Raw genomic sequence first — 23,846 nt, 5'->3', positions numbered from 1 at the left:
CCCTTCCAACCATCCAGTGACCCAAAAATCAAACAGTCTTCCCAGGTGAAGCTGCAATTCACTTGCACTTCTTCCAATCGAGTTTATTGCATTCGATGCTCACAGTACGATCTCTTCTACACTGAAGAAATCAAATGCAGATTGTATGATCACTTTGCGGAAGACATGTTCAATCTGCAGGGCCTACGTTTAATTCTCCGTCTTACTCCCACTTTGACCCATAGTCTGTGACCTCCTGCACCATTATAACAAGGCCCAATGTAAGCTTAAGGAACAACACCTCATCTTCAGTTTAGACACATTGCAGCCTTCTGGACTCAATATTGAATTAAACTTCCAGTAACTCGCTTTCTCTATCTGTATCAATACTGGTTATTTCTGCTGTAAGTCATCCATCTGTGATATCAACACACATTTTCTCTCTCCATTAGCACAGCCTGACCTCCTGGGCATGTTCCACAGCTTTGCATTTCATAACATTTTATTACCATTTTGTTTGACATTATACTCTAATTTCTGCCACTAATCTATTCCCACTGCAATTCTGGCAATACCTGGCTTCACCCTATCACAGATATTACCTTGATCCTATCCATTCCCCCTTCACTAGTTTTTCTCTCTTTCCCAATACTAGGGAAGGTTCTTTGACCTGAAATGTTAACTCTGTTTCTCTTTCCACTGATGCTGCCTGACTCCCTGAATGTGTCCAATATTTTCTGCTTTTATCTCAGAAACAGGCCATTCAGCCCAACTGGTCCATGCTGGTCAATATGCTCTATATGAGCATCCTTTCCTGTAAGGGGCAGAAGGGTCAGTAATTAGAGGGACACAGGTTGCAGACTGAGCTAAAGGACAAGTTGCAATGAGGGGAATTTTTTCCACAGTAATCTGCAACATGTTGCCTGGGAGGGTGGTAGAAACAGATTCAACAGGAACTTTTAAAAGCTAATTGGAGACATTTTTGAAGAAGAGCACTTTTTATGAAGAAAGAGTAGGGAGAACTGTATGGTTATTTCAGCAAGCCAGCATAGACAGGATGGTCCAAATGGCCTCTTCCTGACCCCACATTCTTCCCATGGAGTGATTTTTTTTGAGGCTTGATTGCAACCTCCTTCCCTGAGACACTCACTCATGCAGGGTATGAGGTGTCGTTACAATGAAGTTGCAACAGCACTGGCACTTCATTCAAAAACATGCAATCCCAACCCATTAATATCATAGCAATTGAAGATTTTTTTTTACAATAGGCAGAATTTCTTGGTACCAATGCTATCAACATCTAGCATTGAAACCTTGAGGAAGTACTTAGATAACCCAAGTGTGCTGAAATATATAGGCTGTGATTCTTGTTGCTCATTCCCTATTGTTTATTCATTGATCCTGGATGACCAAAACTACATCCTGTCTAATGACACTACTTCATCTATCCTAAAAACCCTTCAAGAACTCTGTGCTCTCCACCTCTAAACTTTTGCTCCACCTTTGGTAAGCGTGTCTATGTCTTCCAAGGCCCTAAGCTCTGGACATCCTACCCTGAACGTCTCAGCCTCTCTGTCCTCCTTTAATGCATTCCATAAAATGGGATCTCTTTAGCCAAACTCCTTGTCATCTGTCCTAATATCCCTTTATGTGTTGGAAAGTGTGAATAAGACATTCATAAGACATAAAACATTCATAACAAGACATTCCAAGACACTGTCTTGGAATATTTTATTATGTTAAAGGTCTCCATTAAAGGGGCAAAACCACCAGCTAAAAAGTATTGGGCACATTTTGAAGGTGGAAAGGCTCTTGAATACTTATGAGTCATTATATGGAGGGGTCTTCATGATGTGATTCCTTCAGTACCAAATTTGGACAACAATTTCCAATTTAATGAGAAGCACCTTTTAATGTACCCTTTTTCTCTCTTAACCTCATTGATAAAAGGTGAGTTTCACTTTATTTATAATATTCCTACCCCTCTGTAAACATAAATGATTTACAAAACAAATTAAAATAGATTTATAACAACTGAATTATTTGTATCTCTCATTTGAATGAAGGAAAAAGTATTTTAACACTTGCTTTTTTGAAAATGTCAAGCTAGTATGCCTATTGCCTCAATTTTTCTGTGGTGGAGTTTAAAAAAAAGAGACCACTTCATCGCAAAACACTTATAAAAGTAAAAAGCAGAAAATCATGAAAGGTTGGGTCAGGCAGAGTCTGGGGGGAGATAAGCAGAGTTAATGTTTCTGATCTGTGACCTGTTGTATTTTGTTATATCTCCTGCTATTGCTTTAACAATAGAATGTAAATTTTAGTGGTCACTAAAATACAATTTAAATAAAGTTCTGTACTCCCCAAGGGCCTATGCAAGCTTGGATCAGCTGGGGGGACGGACTACGGTCTGAGGCAATTCTCTGAAGGATCCACTGAAAAACTCGCAAAACAATGTAGAAAGTAAGTATGTTGAGTACTAAAGCAGGGACAATTTGCTGATATATAGCTAGAACAAGTGACTTCACTGGTGTGAATAATATAGAAAGTAAGTATGTTGAGCACTAGAACAAGAACAACTTGCAGACAAAAGATGAAGTCAGGCAACTAATGATGGCAGGTAATCAAAAGCTTGGTCCAGGAAGAATCGCTTCAATGAGAAGAAAGATGTGCAGATGCCTAGAAGGGGCCTTAGCAGATGAAAGCACATCCAGCAAAGATGGAGCTTTTAAATTCAGGAATAAGGTGTGCTGGAAATGTAGAGGGAAGTAGGGCCAGAGGAGGTCAAAGAAAGAGGGCTGGGGACCTGGAGGGTATTGAAAGCAAGGATGAGAGCTTTAAGTTTAAAGAGTTGCCAAAACCAGGAGCCAATATAGATGAAGAAATATATTTCTGTATTTTATCTTCCCATCACAAGGCTGGTTTTTTACTAACTGCAGATTTCCATGATATATTTGGTTCTAAATATTAACTTACTTATAAACAGCAAGGGTTGCAAAGAGAGCTTTGTTTTAAAAAAGTCTGGGTTTTTGAAGCATTACTTTATTTTTTGTATTACATTTCTTGCAAATAAAGGTTTTCCATTTCATTGATTGTCCAAATATTTAAAAAAAAAGAAAAAAAATCATGCATAGTATATAAAACATTGAAGATTGGTTGATGGGGTAATATAGGAACTTATGGATAAAAATGGATTTTTTTAGTTTACATATCTATATCTTAACCTAATTGTAAAAAGGTACAGAATGAAGGCTGGATAGGTATCAGTTCTTCAGAATAACTTAATGTGCTTCAGGCAGGGTACACCTCATCCATGAGTCAGAAGGTTGGAGGGGGTGGGTGGAGAGGGGCTTCAGTCTGGAGACTAAACAAGTGCAGTACTAAAGGACAGCTACAGAGTTGGAGGTGCTGTCCGTCAGGTGGAACTTTATACTGAAACTCTATCAGGTGGATGTAAAAGATCCCAGTATTCTATCCAAACAAAAAACCTGAAATAATTATCCACACAAAAATTATTTGGTCATTATCTCATTGAGGCTGTGGGACCTTGTATGTTTCTTTTACTACAGCAGTAACCACACTGTTTTCTTTGTAAAGTGCTTTAGGAGCTTTCCTGAACAAGGCAATCGGAATAATTCTGATACTTAACACAAGTCTGTAAACTTGATATCTACAACAGTAACTCCCTTCATGGAGATTAATGTTTGATTTTCCAATGACTGTCATAATCGTAAAGTCATGGAGTGATACTGCATGGAAACAGGCCCCTCAGCCCACTGAGTCTGCACTGACCACCAACCACCCATTTTTATATTAACTCTCCCAACCCATTTTATTCTCCCTCTTCTGCTCCCAGATTTCTACCTCTTATCTACATATTAGGGGCAAATTACAGTGGCCAATTATCCTAACAATTTTTTCAGATGTGGGAGCAAACCAGACCATCTTGGGGGGGGGGGGGTAGGGGGGGAAAGAACGTGTAAATTCCACACAGACAGTGTGGGAGATCAGGACTGAACCCAGGTCATTGGCACTGTGAGGCAGCAGCTCTATAAGTTATACTGCTGTGCTACTCTGAATGTATTGAATGTCTCAATATCTGTTACCAAACCAAGCTAAATAAACTGGATTACTGTGAATGCAATGCAATGTTGAGTTAAGTAAACATATTGAACATCTTTTTTAGGTGGTTATGCAACCAGAACATCGACATCCGCACAAGAAAGTGGGCAATTGAGGGCATGGCGTACCTGACACTAGATGCTGATGTGAAAGATGACTTCGTTCAGGATGAGCCAGCGATGCAGGCAATGTTTGACTTATCAAAGGTACGTGGTCTTAATGGGTTCTAGTTCCATACACTACAGAGAGCTACACTCCTTCCATATAAAATAAAAAAAATACATTCTTTGATAACTAAATAAAAATAAAAAATGCAGGAATTCTCAGCAGGCCAGCCAGCATCCATGGAGAGAGAAATAAAGTTAACATTCCAGGACAATCTACTTTCATCTCCAACGTTTTCCAATTCTCATAAAAAGTAAGAAACTTGAAATGTTGACTCTTTGTTTTTTTTCTCTCTCCACAGATGCTCGCTGACTTGTTGGGTATTCTTAGTATTTTCTGTTTTTTCTCTGTCAGATTTTCAGCATCTGCAATCTATTGCTTTTGTTGAGAAGTTTCTGACCATTATATTTTTATTTCCTTGCATAAGGCAGGAATATATAATAGCTCCTGTTTCTTTTACTCTTTTACACAGCAAATGTCTTCCTTTCAGCTGTGTCAATGTTACATCAGTTCAGCTGGCTAATAAACCATATTATACGTGCATAAAATTACTTGTTGAGGGCCAGAGTGGTTGTTGATGTCAGTTCATCAAACCTTATAAAGCAAAATACTTTCAGTATATTTTATAGTGTCCTAACTAGCTTAAATGCCATAAGTTCAATTGATTTCCCTTGATTGCATGGGAGAAGCCTTTACAACAGTGCAGATAGAATCACTGATAGGAACTTCAGAATGTATGCACTGAGTTATTCATTTGTAGAATCCTGAATTCACTATCAGCTTCATTGATGGTGAACACCAATTGTTTTACGATTGTGAAATCAAGTCTAATATTTATTCAGTTGGTTGAACTGATGTAGTAGATTTGTCTCTCTATGAGATCATGTCGCATGCTGATAAAATGGCAGAGTGGAACAGAGAAACTAAATTTCTACTTGTTCACTTGCATTTACACAGCCCACTCTGCTAAGTGAGAAATGATGAAAAATATCATCAACGATCTTCTAGTCATCAAACCAATAACTGAATCCAGCTTAAGGACAAATAATTACCATGTCTAATGGGAATTCAGCATTCATTGTTGAAGTATGGTTAAAAAGAGTAACTGAATGATTAATGAGTTTTTTCATACTAGTTCAAGTTCAAGTTTATTGTCATGGACACACACACCCAGGGTATAAATGCCATGAAAATTAGCTTTTTGCAGCAGTACATTACAAACATGATAAACATAAATCAACATAAACTTAAATTAATATAAATTGTACAATACATGACAAAATGAACAACAACACTAGTGCAACTTGAGAAAGAGAAGAAGAAATATAGTCCAAGGTAGTGTTAGGATTAATTGGTGTTAATGATGCAATCTCTTCCTATTCTTAATGGATTTCCATCAAAATTAAATTGTTTTTGTGTTTTTCCCCACATTGAAGTACAGAAACTTGAAATGGGATCACTACTAACAGAGCTTTTTCCTAATATTACTTCTTTCTCTCTGTTAGTCGGCTGACAAGACAATCCTTTATGCTGTGGCATCAGTCCTAGTGAACTGCACAAACAGTTATGATGTAAAAGAAAAGATACCAGAGCTAGTTGAATTGGCAAAGTTGTCAAAGCAACATGTACCTGAAGATCATCCAAAGGTAAGAATATACTCTTGCATTCCAATATCATCTTTCACATCTTCAAGCTGAACCAAAGTGCTTTAAAAAACAACTTGATAGAGGACTTTTAGAATAGTAAAACACTCGAGATGTTTTGTGAGAGAGTTATCAATTAAGGGAGGCTACTTATATAGCTATCAAGGCAGATAATCAAAAGCTTGGCAAGAGAAGTAGGTTTTAAGGTCTGTTAAAGAAAAAAGAAGGGATGGAGAGACAGGGAAGCTTAGGAAAGGAATTCCAGCATTTAAGGTGTTGGCAGCTGAAGGTGGAGCAATTAAAATCAAGCATGCCCAGAATTAGAGGAAATCAGAGATAATCTACAGAAAGAGAGAGGGCAAGATCATGGACAGGTTTGGAAAAACAGGTGATAATATGTAAATTGATGTGTTCCATTCTTGATAGGGAGAGTGGTTAACAGAGAACATGTCAAATGTGATATATTTTAAGTAACAGTCAGATGTCTTTCCACAGACAGCAATAAGATACTGGAGGAGAAATGTCTACTTGGTCACTTGCTTGCAGTTAATAGATCTATGTTTGGCAATAGATTACAATGCAAATTTATTACTTTTTGTGCACATTTAATGTCAGTGACCAAAAGTCAATTTCTATCCCAGTTTGTTTTTGTGATGTTAGCTGAAGGATAAATAAAGGCCAGGACATTTTGAAGAACGCTTCAAATAGTGGACATGTGATTTTTTTTTACATTCAGCTGAAAAGGCAAAGAGACCCTGCTTTAGCATCTTGGCCATAAGGCCCCAAAAACTAGCAGTACCGAGATTTTTAGGCTGGAATGTGAGTCTTTGCACATGGGCTTTCAACTCACGACTTCCTGAGTCAGGAGAGAGAAAGAGCGAGAGAGAGAGAGAGAGAGAGAGCGAGAGAGAGAGAGAGAGAGAGAGAGAGAGAGAGAGAGAGAGAGAGAGAGAGAGAGAGAGAGAGAGAGAGCGAGCCTGGGAGATACAACTGATTTGCTTTGACTTTAATGCTTCACACACAAACACATGCACACGCAAACACACACACACACAAACACACACACACACAATCTCTCTCTGTGCCTCTGTGTTTGTGTGTGTGTGTGTGTGTGGTGTGTATATGTGTGTGAAGAGTTAAGACACACATAGACACACACACAAACATGAACACACACAGACACACACACACATAGATAGACACACACAGAGACACAGACACACATATATAGACGTATGCACACACACACACACACACACACACACACACACACACACACACACACACACACACACACACACACACACACACACACACACACACTAGCCTGAAAGGTTATTGTCAGTGGTTAGGAAGAGATTAGATGACAAAGTATTCCTCATGAGTCAGATTGTCGGGTTGGTACACCTGTAGTAACTGGAAGTACAGAATGCACTGGAGGCCAATGCTAATGCAAATGACCTCCTCTAATGCTGGACTCACCTGTGAGTCACAGGGCAGCTCCAGGTCTTTCTGAGCTCATGAGCCAGGTACTTCATATTGGCATCTCACCTCCACTCTACTGAAAAAGAAAAGGTAAGTGATTTTTTTCCCCTTATTTTAATTGATATCAATATTCTTAGTTAATTTACAATATATAAGTATATAAATTTACAAAATATAAATATCTTTAATTAAATGTGTAATTAAATACTTACTTTAATTTTTAAAAATAATTTTATTTTAATTACCTGAATACAATTCAACATTTTTTATCTTCAGGGTTTTTGTGGGAAGGGCCTCAGGATCTGCCCCCTGAGGCTTAGTTGCCCTCCTGGATGGTGGAGGGACCAAGGCTGTGAAGTTAGTTGGAGTGGTGCGGCTGCTGGAATTGTGTGTGGGGTCGGGTGAACTCGAGGCGTGGGTCAGACAAGCAGGAGGCAGCCTTTTGTGTTGGAAGAAGCAAGTGAGAGAATGTTAGATAATTATGGCTGTAAAATGATTGCTACTCTTGCCATTACAGGATAAAAAAGACTTTGTGATGCAGCGGGTGAAGCGTTTGATCAAGGCTGGTGTTGTCTCTGCACTTGCTGTCATGCTGAAGGCAGACAGTGCAATCTTGACAGACCAGACCAAAGAGCTCATGGCACGGTGAGATATACTCTTTCAGTTTCAGCTTAAGGAGAATCACATGCAAAGTGACCCCTGATGTGGCTAAATGTGCTTCAGTTGAACTTCTCAATGTACCTCTGGTCATGTAGCACACCTAAGGTATCAGGCTAAACTATGTGCTCTAAAGCTGTAGTGAGGCACAACATTCTGACACAGAGACAGATTGCTAATATTAAACCAGGCCATGACTCAAACGTGATGAAGCAGTGGTTCTCAATATGTTGTATGCAGCCCCATCAGCACCCTGCTGATATCCATGTTCATTTAGTGCACAGGGAGTGAGTTGTGTGTGTGGGTCATGTAACACATTGGGAGTTGCACATATGACCCACTGAGGGAAGTAGGCTGAGAAAAACTGTCAATAAAACACTACAACAAAGTGCAAGTAGCATTTCCAAAGCTGACTAAAATATTCTCTTAACTAAGTCTTTCAATTGTTAAGTTCCTTTTGCAACATTAGGATACTGGTTAGGGGATAAATATTTTCCAGGACAATGGGAGGAATTTTAGAATAGTATGAAGTGACCTTTAGCCTGTCTACCTAATTTGGTGTGGTGAAGGTATAGTGGTTGACTATCTGGCCAGTAACCCAGATGCCTGGGCTGTGCAACTTAAATTCAGTTAATAATGTAAAATTAAATAAAAAGTCATTAACAATAAAGACCACAAAATTACTGGATTGTTGTAAAACCTATCTGTTTCACTAATATCCTTCAAGGAAGGAAATCTGCCATCTTTAGCCCATCTGGCCTATAGGTCACTCCAGGTCAAGGGCAATTAGGGATAGGCAATAAAATGCTGGACTTGCCTGTGACATCGACTTCCCAAAAAAATTAATACATTTGAAAACAAGTCTCTTCCATTAGATGGCACCTTCAATGGCGCACCTTTGGGATATCAACCTGGATTCTGTGATCGGTGGCAAGGCTATTGCCATGGACAGCCCTACCATACTACTTCTGCAAAGTGGCCATTAGCAAAGCATGGTATTATTATAGAGTCAAGGAGAGGAATAGGCCATTCAACTTGCTGAGTCTGTCCTGACCATCAACCACCCATTTACACCAATCCTACATTAATCCCATTTTTTTATTGTCCCCATATTCTGATTAACTCCCCACAGATTCTACCGCTTGCCTACTCACTAGGGACAATTTACAGTGGTCAGTTAACCTACCAACCTGTATGCCTTTGGGCTGTGGGAGGAAGCTGGAGCACCATGAGGAAACCTGCACAGAGAATGTGTATACTCCACACAGACAGCACCCAAGGTCAGGATTGAACCTGGGCCTCTGGCTCTGCGAGGCAATGGCTTAACTAGCTGTGCTACGTGAATAGCATTTTCAGTTCTTAGAAAGCACGTGTCATTTTTTAAAATAAGCAACTAAACACGGTAGTGTAGTGGTTAGCATAATGCTTTACAGCGCCAGTGACCCAGGTTCAATTCCAGCCGCTGTCTGCAAGGAGTTTGTACGTTCTCCTTGTGTCTGTGTGGGTTTCCTCCAGTGCTCCGGTTTCCTCCCACATTCCAAAGACATACAGGTTAGGAAGTTGTGGGCATGCTATGCTGGCGCCGGAAGCGTGGCGACACTTGCAGGCTGCCCCCAGAACACTACACAGAAGATTCATTTCACTGTGTGTTTTGATGTACATGAGACTAATAAAGATATCTTACCTATCTTTTCCTCTTGACCTTTAGAGTGTTCCTTGCTTTGGTTGAGGATGTCAGAGATCGTGGCAAAATTGTGGCACAAGGTGGTGGAAAGGTATTTACATAGAATTACACAGAGCATGCAGTACAGAAGGATGGTATTCTGACTCGTGTCAGCACTTGTGCTCCACACAAGCCTCCTCCTGCCCCCTTCATTTTGCCCTATCACTATATCTGTGCACTCCTTTCTCCATCTGGTGTTTATCCAGCTTCCCCTTCAACGCATCTCTTCTGGTCATTTCAGCCACTCCCTATCAGAGTGAGTTCCACATTCTTGCTGCTCTTTTGGTAAACACGTTTCTCCTGAATTCTCTATTGGATTTATTAGTGCCTGTTTCAAAAGTAATGGGACCTGGTTTTGTATCCTTCCCAAGCAGAAACAGCTTCTCTGCATCTCTCCCACAAACCCTTTCACAATCTTCCTGATCTTTCAAAGATCACCCCTCAGCCGGTTGGGTTGAAGATGTTACAGCCTTTTCAACCTCTCCTGTCAATAATGTCCTCTTGGCTCTAGTACCATTGGCTAATGTGGCATTTATTGTTGTGACTTTGAGGCATTGCATGGTTGTAATACGTCTCCGGAGTTGTGAAGAATGGCTATTGACAATAATGAGTCATGAGAGCAAAGAATGTTTGTGACCATCTCAGTGAGGGAAGAAACAGATGGGACTGTAGGTGTATATCTATGGCACTGAATAAATAACCTTTACTAATTAATTCAATGATAACTAGAATATATGTTGATACGTTTTTGGTAGAGTCTTCTACTGACGTGCACACTTAATGGATATTTTTATCCTGGGAGCTTTAATAATTAATAAACACAGTTTTTGACATTTCAGTTTGCATATGAGTATACTTATCCATGGCACAGGAAGAGACCATTCAGCCTATCATGGCCGTGTTTGTCCACGGTGGCCGTCGAAGAATTATTTGTCCTAATGCCATTTCTCAGTTTATGGGTTACAGCATACCAAATGCACACCGAAGTCATTTTTAAATGTGAAGAGCGAGGATTTCTGCCTCCCCAGCTCTTGCTTATTAAGTTCCCTTAACATTAGTTCCCCTGACAAACTCTCCCCGTCAACCACCCCCACCCTCCAACAACCACCCATGCTTCACTTTCCCTCTAATACTTCTACCAATTAACTTAAACCTAATCACCCTGGCTCTTAGTCACTCTCATCAAAAGGACCTGGCTCTTTACATTACCCAGGCCCTTTGTGATCTTATGCATTTCAATTAAATCTCCCTTGAACCTCCCCTTAAAATTTCCCGAAGTATTAAAAGCAGAAATGCAACAAACAAAATAAACCCACAAAAAAGCAATGTTGAGATTTTTTTTCTTTTTCTAAAGGTGCATGGATTTGTTCAAAACTTTGCAACTCACTCAGGGTGTCCTGCTAATGTCTAAATACCTACCTTCATTCAGTGATTTAAAGTTCTCAGCCTTCTGAATTCCTATACTGTCTCACTCTCTATCTCTGTAATCTCCTCCAGCCCTACAACTTTCCAAGATCTCTGAACACTGCCAATTCTGGCCTCTTGACCACTTCCAGTTCTAATAGCTTCATCTTTGGAAGCTGTGCCTTCAGCTGCCTAAGCTCTAGAACCTAAAATTTAGAATTTTAAGTTCTAAAAAGGGGAACAAAAGGTAGAAAGGTTTAGGGAACCTTTCTATCTTTTGTTCCCTTTTTTAGAACTTAAAATTTTAGAACCCTTTTGATTCATCTTTTGGCTTCCCATCCTAATATCCCCATTAGTGGCTCCATGTTAAGTTGCGTTTGATAAATGTTCCTGTAATGCTTGTCTTTGATGTTAAGGGATTGCAAGTTGTTGTACAGGCTCGTAAATGCTAATGGTAACAATCAAATGGAAAATTGTCATGTTATACTGAGGTTATTGAGTATAATTTTTCAACAAAAAGGAGGAGGGTTTAGGGTCAGATAGCAAGCTATTACACAGAGACTTGTGATGTAAATATTAAGATGATCATTCTGATACAACCTCTTCCTCTTATTCCTTCATTTTCTTATTCAGTCGTTGTTACCACTCGCCCTCCATGGCACTGACGTTGGCAAAGTCAAGGCATCCCATGCTCTTGCTAAGATCGCTGCCATCTCTGACCCAGAAATAGCCTTCCCTGGTGAAAGGGTAAGTGAAAATCTACCAGGCAACTGAAAGTGATTGAATGGAAAAGAGTCAGACATAAGTGAGTTGATTTGGTAATGGAGAGAGAAGGGGACTCACTTTATGGCCATTTGGTTACTTTCTGGCCCAATCTGCTGTGCCACGCATTTCCGAGTTACAAGGGTATGAGTCACATCTGAGTCACAAACATCTATGTTGATAAACCAGTGCTGTACTGTCAGAAATGCCGTCTTTCAGATGAAATATTAAACCGAGGCCTCATTAGAGGTAAAAGATCTAATGATCCTATTACAAAGAAGAGTGGCAGTGTAATTCATAATGTCCTGCACAATATTTAAGCCTCAAAGAACAGATTTTGGTTATTATAAGAAGTCTGCCTATGGGAACAGGTTATAGACAAATTGTCTGTCCCAGTTCCTACAGGAGGGACAATGTCTCCAAAATACCCAATGGCTATTAAGTGCATTTGGAACATCCTGAAAGTTCTGTGAATAGTGCTTTATAGCTGCAAGTCCATCTTTCTTTCAATATAACTTGAAAGCTAATGTGGTTACGAATTTCAATCACAGAACTCTGCAATAGCCTCAGCACTTTTCTAAACATATATGAACATTGTTAAGACGTCTTGGGAGGTTTTATTACATTTACTACATATTATACAAGTTATTATTTCTTTTCAGTCAGGTTGGAAATAAAGTCAATAATTCACAAAGCCAAATTATGTACTAATGATTTTTGATTGATAGCACACTGTAGTTCAGAATAGTTTCCCTGAGAGAATTTTACAGAACTTTTTCTCATTTTCCCACAGTGCTGTTAAGTTAGATCATTGCATGGTATTCAGGATTGTTTGTTTGTTACTGCCTTTGTCGTCAGAATAAGTTTCCCAAAATCACTCAAATTGAGATTCATTTCTAAAAAGAAAATAGACAGCTAAATGATGTTGTTTTTGGATAACTCTGTGTTTGTGTCAGTAGTGGATCAGTGGGATGCAGCCTTGCCTAAGTCAAAAAGCTGTGGCCTGACCCACTTCAGAACCTCGAGCACAAGGTCTAGGCTGACAGCTCAGTGCAGCAGCAGCAGGGTGCTGAGTTGAGAGGGGTGCTGTTCTTTGATGACCAACTGAGCTTCTGTCTGCTCTCCAAAGTAAAAGATCCCACGTGCAATGTTCAATGAAAGCAGAAAGGTTCTTCCTAGCGTCCAATATTTATTCCTCAATCAGTACTGCAAATATGATCAGATTATCTGCTCGTTGTCTTGGTAACTCTCTCCCAGATGTTGGAGACTAGTCAGTAATTCAAATTACAACAAGGGTACTTTATTAAAATAAATGCTTAGAGTGAGTGACAGCATTCTTCTTTCTTGGTCTTCCTCCACAGACTGACAGACTTCTGGCAAGTTGCACACTCTACAATGATTCAGCAGCATGATAGAATTCAATGATAAGATTCTTAAAGGCTTACCAACCAATATTGCCAATGTTGCACTTAATATCATATTACTGTTTGTAGAATCTTGCCACATGTAAATGGGCTTCTGTTTTTCCAACATTACAACAGTGACTACACTTCAACATACTTTGTTGTATAGTGCTTTGGGACATCCTGACGCCACGAAAGACAGTATAAAATCCTTTTTATATGGCAGGATAGAATGCATCTGCCAGAGAAACTGCATTTAATATTTCACCAGTGACCCTTCATCAGAAGCCTAGTACAGATGATTTAACCTTTATCACTTGGAACTTATCTACCATTATTCAGAGCAATTTACTTCCAAGCCTCAGAGTATGTTTAATAAGCTGTGGATTTCTGAGAAGCCTAGTTTCCAGCCTCATTAAAAAGCCAGGGTGATTGGAATGAGTTCAGTGTATAATATTCTGGAAGGTAGCCTGTCAAGTTATTAGGCTATGCTTACAGGAGGTGGACTACATTACCATGTAATTTGATTTCTAAATTCACCCTCTAATGTCTGCACTAACATCACTTATATTGATTGCAGAGCACTGACCATCTTCCATTTCCATTGCTTATCTTTACTTTAAGGGAGGAACAACCTGGGACAGTTCACGCAGTTGTTTGCATCTGGTTAAAGGTCCCATGCAGTAGTGCAAATGAAACTAGTTCCCCTGCTGCACCGTGGCTGCGGTGTGTGCCAGCCACACAATGAACTCACCAAGGTTCTTCAGGAGTGCTTGTCAAACCTCCAACCTCTAGCAGTTAGAAGAACATGAGCAGAAGGCGTATGGAAACATTATCGTATGCATGTTCCCTTTCGAATCATGTGCTCATCTGACCTGGAAATGCACTGGTGTTCCTTCATCATTGCTGAGTCTAAATCCTGCAACTTTCTCCCCTAATGTCACTGTGGGAGTACCTTCAACTGAAGAACTGCAGTGGTTCAAGAAGGTGGCTGAGCACCATAAACATTGTCCTTGCAGTGACATCCACAGCTTATGAGAGAATAAAAAAAGACTAGAGCTCTCTGTCTGTCTCTCTGTCTCTGTCTCCCTCTCTCTCTCATTCTCCGTCTCTGTCTGTTTGACTGTCTCTCTCTCTCTCTCTTTTCCTCTACCTCTTTATTTCTCTCTTTTTTTCTTTCTTTGTCTCTGTTCCTTGCTCTCCCTCTCTCTCATTCTCTCTGCCTCTGTCTGTCTATTTGACTCTCTTTCTCTTCCTGTGCATCCATCTCTCTGTCTCTCCGTCTCCCACCTGTTCCATCTGCCCACCATCCCTCCTTTAACTGGTTTCACATCACCTTCCTTACTTATCAGATTCCAGAATCTGCAGTCCTTTGTTGTCTCCACTGACCACCTCCCAGCCTTTGTTTCCACCTCCCCCCTCTGAACCCAGCTCCATTTGCCCATCATCTCCCTCCTCATCTGGTTCCACCTATCTCCTGCCAGCCCCTGCTTCACCCCTCCCCTTCTCCTCTTTTTACTGGCTATCTCCCCTCTACACTCTCTGTCCTGATGCAGGATCTCGACCCAAAATGCTAACTGCCCCTCTGCCTGACCGGCTGAGTTCCTCCAGCAGTTTGCTCTTTGCTGCAGATTCCAGCATCTGCAGTCCCTTGTTCTCTCTATTTGTCTGTCTTTGTCCCTTTCTCTTTCTCTCTCCCCATCTGTCTGTCTCTCTATATTTCACTTGCTCTTTCTTTCCCTTTCGAATTTGCTCACCAGAGCTGGGCCATTTTGACAAACCTGAAGAACAGTGAGAAGGGACTGAAACTTCTCTTCTTACAATTTGTCCTGGATGTGAAATATGCAAATACACAAAAACCTTCTTTGGCCCCTTGATTCTATTAAGATCTCAAGGTCAAGGGAAGTTCAGCATTTCTGCTGATGGTTGGGAGAACCTGTAGACCACAAGTCAGTCAAGAACTGGGTCAAGGCTGGAGTGGTCACTGTGGAGCTATTAGAGAGCCTAGGCTGGCGGTCCATGTGAGTCCTACAATCTCAGTCTGGTCAATGGACCTAGTGGAAAGGTGGCTATTGACTCACTGGACTCTGCCCACAACTGCCACTGACTGACTGACCTTGTTGCATTCGCCTTTTACCTGTCAAAATGTTGGATGGCCTTCTCTGTTTAATTTAGAGAAAAGGAGCAGCTTTGAGCCAAAGTAAAAATTTCCAACACCTGGCACATTCTAGTAACTTGTTACCGACCAGGAGACACAGTCTTGCCCATTGAGAATAGTGGGTAACTTTCTTCATTGGATCGTGACCACTACCAATAGGGGGGTAGAGGTCGGACCTTGCATTACTAAAGCAATTTAATGGTAAAGGTAATGGTGAGGCTATTGATGCTTGCAATAACTATAGTATGAATTGGACAGCACACATCCACTCACCACAGTTAAAGATGGAAATCAGCCAGTTGCTGGTTGAGTTTCTCTGTTGCTCTCCAGGCTTCACCACAGCATCATTTCACCGAGAGACTCCATAGAGAGAGTAGATAGTCAGAATCTTTTTCCCATGGTAGGCATTGGTTTCTGCCCAAGAGAGCATAGGGTTAAGATAAATCAAAAGAGTTTCTGTGCTGTACATCTGTATGACTTTTTGCATTAAGTGATTTTATTCCAAAAGCCTTCTCAAAATGTTGATTTATTTTTAGGCATATTAAGTAACCTAATTACATTTATTTTAGCTGTCTTTGGAATGTTTTCTGTTGTACATGTTTCTCTCCGTATCAGACAATACAGCACAAAAGTCAGTGGCCCCATGTCTGTGTTAACTCTTTGAAAGAGCTGTCCATGTAAATGGTTCATTTAAAAATGGTCATTTGCCATACGTATTCTTGTCATCTTCGCTGCCGATTTGTTTTTGAAAGCCTGATCTCTTTTCTGCTTTCCCTTCAGATCTATGAAGTGGTGCGGCCACTGGTCAGCCTTTTGAACACCGAGCTGGATGGCCTGCAGAACTATGAGGCTTTGATGGGACTCACGAACCTTTCTGCAAAAAGCGAGAAGCTGAGGCAGGTTGCTTACCTATGCAAACTCAAGTTTCTGCTTCTGCTAGTTTGTGTTGCTGTACTAGAATTGTGCAGCATAGAAGGTGCCCTTTTCTTAACACTTTATACTTGCACTGCCTCTTTGAATGATACCACCAACTTACTCCGACTTTCCCCTAGTCTGACTCCAAAGTCCAGCAATTCTTTTTCAATTTTCAAATAATTATCCAAATTTCTATGAATCTGCTTCCACTATTCTTTCAGGTAATGTAGACAAGATCAAAACAACTCTGATAAATAGTTACCTCGTCTCCCATTGCTTCTTTTGCTAAGTAACTCAATTCTTTGTCCTCTGGTTAATGACTCTTCTGCCAGTGGAAAATGTTTCTCCTTATTTCCGCTGACAAAACCCTTCATAATTTTGGACTATTAGCCATATCAGTCATTAAGGAGAGCAAACCCAGCCTCCATAATCTCTCTACATCACCAAAACACCTATTTATTTTTGATGCAAGGTTGTTCAGTTCCCAACTCCAACATATCATTCTTCGTTGTTTCCGCCAACTCCAAAGTAATCCCACCGCTAGTTACATCTTCCCCTCTCCTCCACTTTCTGCTTTCTACAGTGACCACTCTCTTTGTCACTCCCTGGTCCACTCATCCGTCCCCACCCACCCCTTACTGCCCCCTGCACCATAGGAGGGGACCTCTTCCACCTTCTCCCTTACCATCATCCAGCGACCTCAATAGCCCTTCCAGGTGAGGCAGAGGTTCACCTACAACTGCATCAAAGGGCAGGCATGGTAGTGTAGCGGTTAGCATAACTCTATTAAAGCGCTAGCGACCCGGGTTCAATTCCGGCCGCTGTCTGTAAGGAGTTTGTATGTTCTCCCTGTGGCTGCATGGGTTTCCTCCAGGTGCTCCAGTTTCCTCCCACATTCCAAAGCCGTACAGGTTAGGAAGTTGTGGGCATGCTACGTTGGCGCCAGAAACGTGGTGACACTTGCAGGTTGCCCCCAGAGCATTCTACGCAAAGATGCATTTCACTGTGTATTTCAATGTACGTGTGACTAATAAAGAAGTCTTATCTCATCTTTTCCAACCTGATCTACTGCATTTGATGCTCGCGATGTGGCCTCCTCTACATTGGCCAGCATTTATGCTCTACATGAGTCTTTTCCCATTCCTTTGCATTTCAGCCCATCATCATATCTGCTATTGTTTTCTCCCTCATGTGTTTATCCTGCTTTCCCTTTAATTCATCTCTTCTGTTCATCACAGCCACTCCCTGTGGGACGGAGTTTTATATTCCTACCATACTCTGGTTAAGAAAGTTTCACTTGAATTCCCTATTCCAACTATCGGTGATTATCTTGCATTGATAGCCCCCTAATCTTGATCTCTGCTCCAAATGGAAATGTCAGTGTCTTTCAATCAAAGACTTTCATAGTGTTAAAACTTTCAATCCACACCTCAATCTTCTCCTTTCTAGCATATAGACCCTGAAGACCTTGCTGAAAGTTACAGCCACTCAGCTTCAAAGTTACTGGAAATGCAACATACTCATTGCCTCCATATCTTTTTGTATACTAGTGAGACCAGTACTCCGCATAGTTTCAATTCTAGATTAGACTTTATTCTAATAATGCACTAATGGAACAAATCACAGAGGTCTTTTCTTAATGACATATTTGTTTTCAATCCGAAAGAACAAAGCAGTTTTAAGAGCGACATTTATTTACATTTGAGGGAAATTTTCACTATAGTTAGTTATGAATGAATGGTTCATAGAGTTTTGACAGGTTAACAGCATTCCTTAGATATCAGTTGATCTTATCACAAGGGATGTACAGCTTGGTTTCATTGGATCATGTGGTGATAACCAAAAGAAAAAATGGTATCATGAAGAAATTTTGTATTCTTTGAAAATCAGAAAAAACAGCAGATGCTGGAACTCTGAGATAAAAATAGAGACTGCTGGAATCTCCCAGCAGATCAGGCAGCATCTGTAGAAACAGTAACAGAGTTAAATGCTCTTGAGTTTTTCTAGTTGAATTAATTAAAATTCCATTCCAATTGAAAGCAAATTGAAGATATGTCAGCCTTTGTCAGATTTCAGACAGATTTGAGAGAAGGAAAATCTGGTTGGAAATCTGAAATAAAAAACAGTAAAGTACCTAGCCATAGAGAGAGAACCAAACTTAAGAAGGGTGAAATTGTTTCTGCTTGCTGGCACTAAGTGCATGCCAGTGTATCAATCATCATTGTATTCACTGTTTGTGAAAGACTTTTGTACATCCTGCGATCACACAATGCTATTTCGAATCTTCCATTCTTTCTGCTTTTAGGCAAAAGATAATCAAGGAGAAAGCTCTCCCCGAGATTGAGTGTTATATGTATGAGGAACATGATCAAATTCGACAAGCAGCCACTGAGTGTATGTGCAATATGGTCATCAGCAAAGAAGTAAGTGAGAATTGGTATTGTTTAATATAATCTTTTATTATCTGGGGAAATGTGAGAATACTTTTTATTCCACCTGTTAACAGATTTTGATATTGAAGCATGTGAGAGGGGATGAACTTTAAATTGCCTTCATTCTCCAGATACTGGGTCACTTATTGCTCAGCTACAGGTCAGTGTAATTCACTCTGGTCTAACAACAGCCAGGATTTCCAGCATTTCCTGTCTTTTATTCCAGATTTACAGTGTCCACAATTTTGTTGTGTTATTCATTGAATAATGTGAGTCATGTACAACATGAGAAATAGGAGCACAGCATAGACCACACAAGACATCAAGACTGCTCTGTCATTTATAAGATCTTGGCTGATCCTTGTCTTCAGCTCCACTATCTTGTCCATTCTTGGCATCCCTTAAATCCACTAATGCCTAAAACTCTATCAATCCCAGCCTTGAACTTACTCAGTGACTGAATATCCACAACCTTCTAGACTTCAGAATTGTGCACTGAGAGATGAAATTTCTCCTTAAGTTGTAAATTGATTTATTATTGCACATATACCAAGGTACAGTGAAAACCTTGGTTTTGCATGCCCTTCATACAGATCATTCATCACATCAGTACGTTGAGGTAGTACAAGGGAAAGCAATTACAGAATGCAGAATATAGTGTTACAGTTACAGGGAAAGTGCAGTGCAGGCAGACAATAAGGTGCAAGGCCATGATGAGGTAGATCGTGAGGTCAAGAGTCCATCTTATTGTACATGAGGTTCGTTCAATAGTCTTATGACAGCAGGATAGAATCTGTCCTCAAGCCTTATATATGCTTTCAGGATTTTGTATTTTCTGCCCCAGGGTAGGGGGGAAAAGAGAGAATGTCCTGGGTGGGAGGGGTCTTTGATTATGTTGGCTGCTTTACCAAAGCAGCGAGAAGTGTAGAGAGAGTCCATGGAGGAGAGGCTAGTTTTTATGATGTGCTGAGCTGTGTCCACAACCCTCTGCAGTTTCTTGTGGACTCAGGGAGAGCAGTTGCCATACCAAGCCATGATGCATCCAAATAGGATGCTTTCTATGGTGCATCTATAAAAATTGGTGAGAGTCAATGGGGACATGCTGAATTTCTTTAGCCTCCTGAGGAAGTAAACTGTCAGTCCTGTACGGGCAGCTCTATCCTTATTCCGCAACCCTTAGTTCTAGACTCTTCAGCCTGAAGAAACAACCTCTCAACATCTATCCTGTCAATCCCAACCAGAATCTTGAGTAAAAGAATTAATCAGTAGTTCATGGAAGCTGCATTCATAGAGGGTCATAGAGCCACGGAGGTGTACAGCACAGAGGTAGGCCCTTCGGCCCACCTTGTCCATACCAACCATTGTACTTATCCATATTAATCCCATTTACCTGCATTTGGTCCATAGCTTTCTATGCCTTAGCGATTCAGGGTAATGTGCTGCCATTAGAGGACTGAGATGAGGAGAAATTTTGTCACTCAGATACTTGCATGGATGTTTCTTAAATGTTATGACAGTACCTGCCTCCACCACAAGCACATTCCAGATTCCAACCACTCTCATGTGAAAAATTTCCCCCTCAGTTCTCCTCTAAACCTCCTACCTCTCACCTTCAACCTATGGCCTCTTATCACAGACACTCCTATCATGGGTAAAAGGTTCTTACTATCGAGCCTATCTATAGCACTCATGGTTTAATATACCTCTATCAGCTCACCCCTTAGCCTCCTCCCCTCCGGGGAAAGCAAGCCCAATCTCTCTGTATAGCTGTAATGCTCCAAACCAGGCAACGTTCTGGTGAATCTCCTCTGCACTCTCTCCAGTACAGTCATGTCCTTCCTATAGTTAACCTTGGTTTTATTTCTGAAGGTCCAGGAGCGCTTCATGGCTGAGGGGAATGACAGACTGAAGCTAATGATATTGCTGTGTGGTGAAGACGAGGTGAAGCTCCAGCGAGCAGGGAGTGGAGCGCTTGCCACCCTCACAGCCAGCCACAAGGAACTCTGCCAGAAACTAACAACAGTCGTGAGTTGACACTTCTCACAACCTTGCACTATCAGCCCAATCTTACAGTGCATTAGAGAAGGAAGAGACTCTATATAGGACCTTCCACTACCCAGCTTGCTCTTTAGACATTGGATACTTCTGAAGTCACTGCTGTAATGCAAGGAAACATGTAGCATGAAGACAACTAGTCTATTGTCTCTGATCGACATACAAGATCTTACAGCTGCTGTACAAACAGAAGGGGGGTCCCCTCTGTGTCTTAGGCTCATCAGTTCTCCCTTGACCAGCATCATTACGGTAGACCATTCACTCTTGCTGCTTGTGGGAACTTGCTCTGCATAAATCGGACGGTGCATTTCCTACATTATAATGGTGCCACACTTGGGAAACTCTACGGGATATCTTAAGATTGTGGAAGGTGTAATCAGTCAGTCATTCTTCATACAATGATGTGTGCTGTCACCTATGCCAGTGGAAGACATCAAACCATTGTGCTCTTAGTAATCTGTTCCACTTTGTCCTCCCCGAGCTGTCTGCCAGCTCTGAGACTGCTCCAGTGCTCCACACCATTCTCCTCCAATACCTCTCCCCCGTTGATCAGCTAGGTGGGAACCACTCACGCCTCCATTCTCATCTATCCAGTGGTAGCCTGGCTTCCCTCTCTGTGCCAGTATCCTTGTTCTTTCTGTTTCTCATCTATATACCAGTCCCTTCACCCTGAAACATAACGCCAACATGATGAATCTTAGCTTCACCTTACCACCATCTGTACTGTCTCTCAACTGTTGGACATCTTGTCTGACACACAGGACTGGATGGGTAGAAATATTGGGAAAACCAAATCCATTAAGTCTCCACCACAAATTCCGTTCCCTGGCCACTGACTCCATCCTCCTCCCTGGCAACTCTAAAGCTGACCCACTTTGACCCAATCTTGATGTAATATTTGGCCCTGAGGATGAGCTTTGGGTCAGATGATCCTGTCATCATGTACACCATCTTTTTCCATTTCTGTATTCTTGCTGGATTCCAGTCTTACTTCAGCTCATCTGCTGTTGAAACCCACATCCTTTCTATCATTACCTCTGGACTTAACTACTCCAATGCTCTTCCAGTTGATTCTACTCTTTGTAAACTTTAGTTCACCTAAAACTGTGCTGCCTGCTCCCAACCCACTCCAAATCTGTTCACTCATCACGCTGGCTCCCAGATGAGCAAAACCTCAAGTTTCAAAACCTTCCATAGTCTCAATCTTTCCAACTCTCTAATCTTCAACAGTGCTTGCAGCTCTCTGGAATAAAGGCATTCCCTCAAGCAATTTGTGCTGAGCAAGCTCCCACGAGCAGCAATGAGTGGATGGTCTGCTTTAATGACTTCTACCCTCTTGTTCTGCTATGAACATAATCCCTTTGCCAGGGTTGGCATGGTCAAATGTGAAAGTAACTAAGATACTATTGAACTGAGCTGATAAACAGGTACAGCTTAGCAATCCAATCGATAAATAATGTCATCAATGCAGTGAGTATATTACATTACAGATATTACAACAAGTAAATATTACAACCAGAAGGACTGGAAGTCTTAAGTAGCATATTACAGTGAATGGCTTGCCCAGCCACTTTTGTAGGTGGCATTAACAACTTGCAGTGCTCATTTTGCATAAAGAAATATATCTGGGGGGTGATTTAAGTAGTAGTGAATAGCAAAAGGTCGCCAAGCAAATAGAGGAAGGTCAGGACGTCCCAAAAACATGGTCAGAAAGAAGAACAAGGAGCAGCGGTACAAGAGGCCTCGGCAGAGTGCGTGGTCTCCTCACATCCTGAAAACCCGAAGATGTGAGTGGTGCCGACTTCCTTCAATCCACAACTGAGGGACCCCTACAAAACTTAATAATAAAGGAACAAAATAGTTTCTTTAAAAACTACAGGGTGACCCAAAGCATGCCTCCTTCCACACTCCCTCCCTCCCTCCCTCCCTCCCTCCCTCAAACATCCTCTGCTCTCCCTTGTTCCATCATCCTTGACCCTTCAGCCATCTCGACATGCTCAATATCCTCACCTCCCTGCATCCCTCTCCCTCCATCATTCCTCTCCTCTTTTATTACTTCCCTCTTCCTTCTGCTCATCTCTCTCCTTCACCTGCTCCCTTTCGCTCCCCTTTACCCTTCTGCTTCCCTTTGCTCTCTTCTCATTCCCCCCTCATTTCTTGCCCTTCCCCTCATCCTAGCCTAGCTTCATTCAGGAGCTACCTCATCAATGACCCAGTCTTCTCCTCAACCAATCAGCAGCACTGTAACATCCACCACCCATTTAAATCCTTGCCTCCATTTTGTCTCCCCAGAATTCTTCCACAGTTCCTAGTATCATGGTACCTCAACAAAGTTTGCCAATGAAAGAGCAAAGTGAGATTTTGAAAGGAACTTGCTGAGACTTTGTTTCCTCTCTTTGAATACAGACGGCCCAATGGCTGGAGATTTTACAGCGACTCTGTCTCCATGACAATGTGGAGGTCCAGCACCGTGGTCTGGTCATCGTTCTCAACCTGATGGAGGCGGACAAGGAGATTGCCAAAAAGCTGATTGAGAGCGAATTACTGGAGATCCTTACAATGATTGGCAAGATGGAAGATAACGCCAAGAATCAAAATGTTATCAATGTGGCTCGGGAATGCCTTGTGAAGGCCATGGATTATTCCCTGATCAAACCAACATCCCAGCATGGAAAATAAAGAGCAGCTTGTGCAGAATAATTAGATCACTCAATTAAACCTCAGTGTGATGTAATCGGTTGTTTACTTAAAGTCTGTGTGGCCAAAGAGACTAATTTTTTAAAATACCCATAACTTTCCTTTTGATTTTGTTACTTGGTCATTATAGATTAGTTGCTGGAGATTCTTAAAACGGTTTATTGACTTCATTCTTGAGACAAACTGCTGACTGGAAAACAAAACTTGATTAAACAAGCTGTATTTAGTTAAATAAAATTAATTTTC

At 41.1% G+C, this 23,846-nt stretch overlaps 1 protein-coding gene across 3 annotated transcripts in view; it reads left to right on the top strand.

The window, feature by feature from the left end:
- The window catches only part of unc45b (unc-45 myosin chaperone B), a 47,370-nt gene extending 23,771 nt beyond the window's left edge, over positions 1-23,599 (top strand). For 2 of the 3 annotated variants that reach the window (XM_052019913.1, XM_052019915.1), the window contains 10 exons: positions 2,348-2,442; positions 4,166-4,307; positions 5,772-5,912; positions 7,912-8,039; positions 9,760-9,826; positions 11,812-11,925; positions 16,282-16,397; positions 18,722-18,839; positions 20,718-20,873; positions 23,310-23,599. In XM_052019913.1, coding sequence (XP_051875873.1) covers positions 2,348-2,442; positions 4,166-4,307; positions 5,772-5,912; positions 7,912-8,039; positions 9,760-9,826; positions 11,812-11,925; positions 16,282-16,397; positions 18,722-18,839; positions 20,718-20,873; positions 23,310-23,582 — 1,350 coding nt within the window. In that variant the 3' untranslated portion in view covers positions 23,583-23,599. The remainder of the gene's footprint in view (positions 1-2,347; positions 2,443-4,165; positions 4,308-5,771; positions 5,913-7,911; positions 8,040-9,759; positions 9,827-11,811; positions 11,926-16,281; positions 16,398-18,721; positions 18,840-20,717; positions 20,874-23,309) is intronic. The other variant, XM_052019914.1, reaches the window with a different exon arrangement.
- The last annotated feature ends 247 nt before the right edge of the window (positions 23,600-23,846 follow it).

Source organism: Pristis pectinata, chromosome 7 (assembly GCF_009764475.1).
Source record: "Pristis pectinata isolate sPriPec2 chromosome 7, sPriPec2.1.pri, whole genome shotgun sequence".
Lineage (NCBI taxonomy): Eukaryota > Metazoa > Chordata > Chondrichthyes > Rhinopristiformes > Pristidae > Pristis > Pristis pectinata.
The sequence above is the reverse complement of the archived record's forward strand: the minus strand, read 5'-3'. Positions and strand labels throughout refer to the sequence as shown.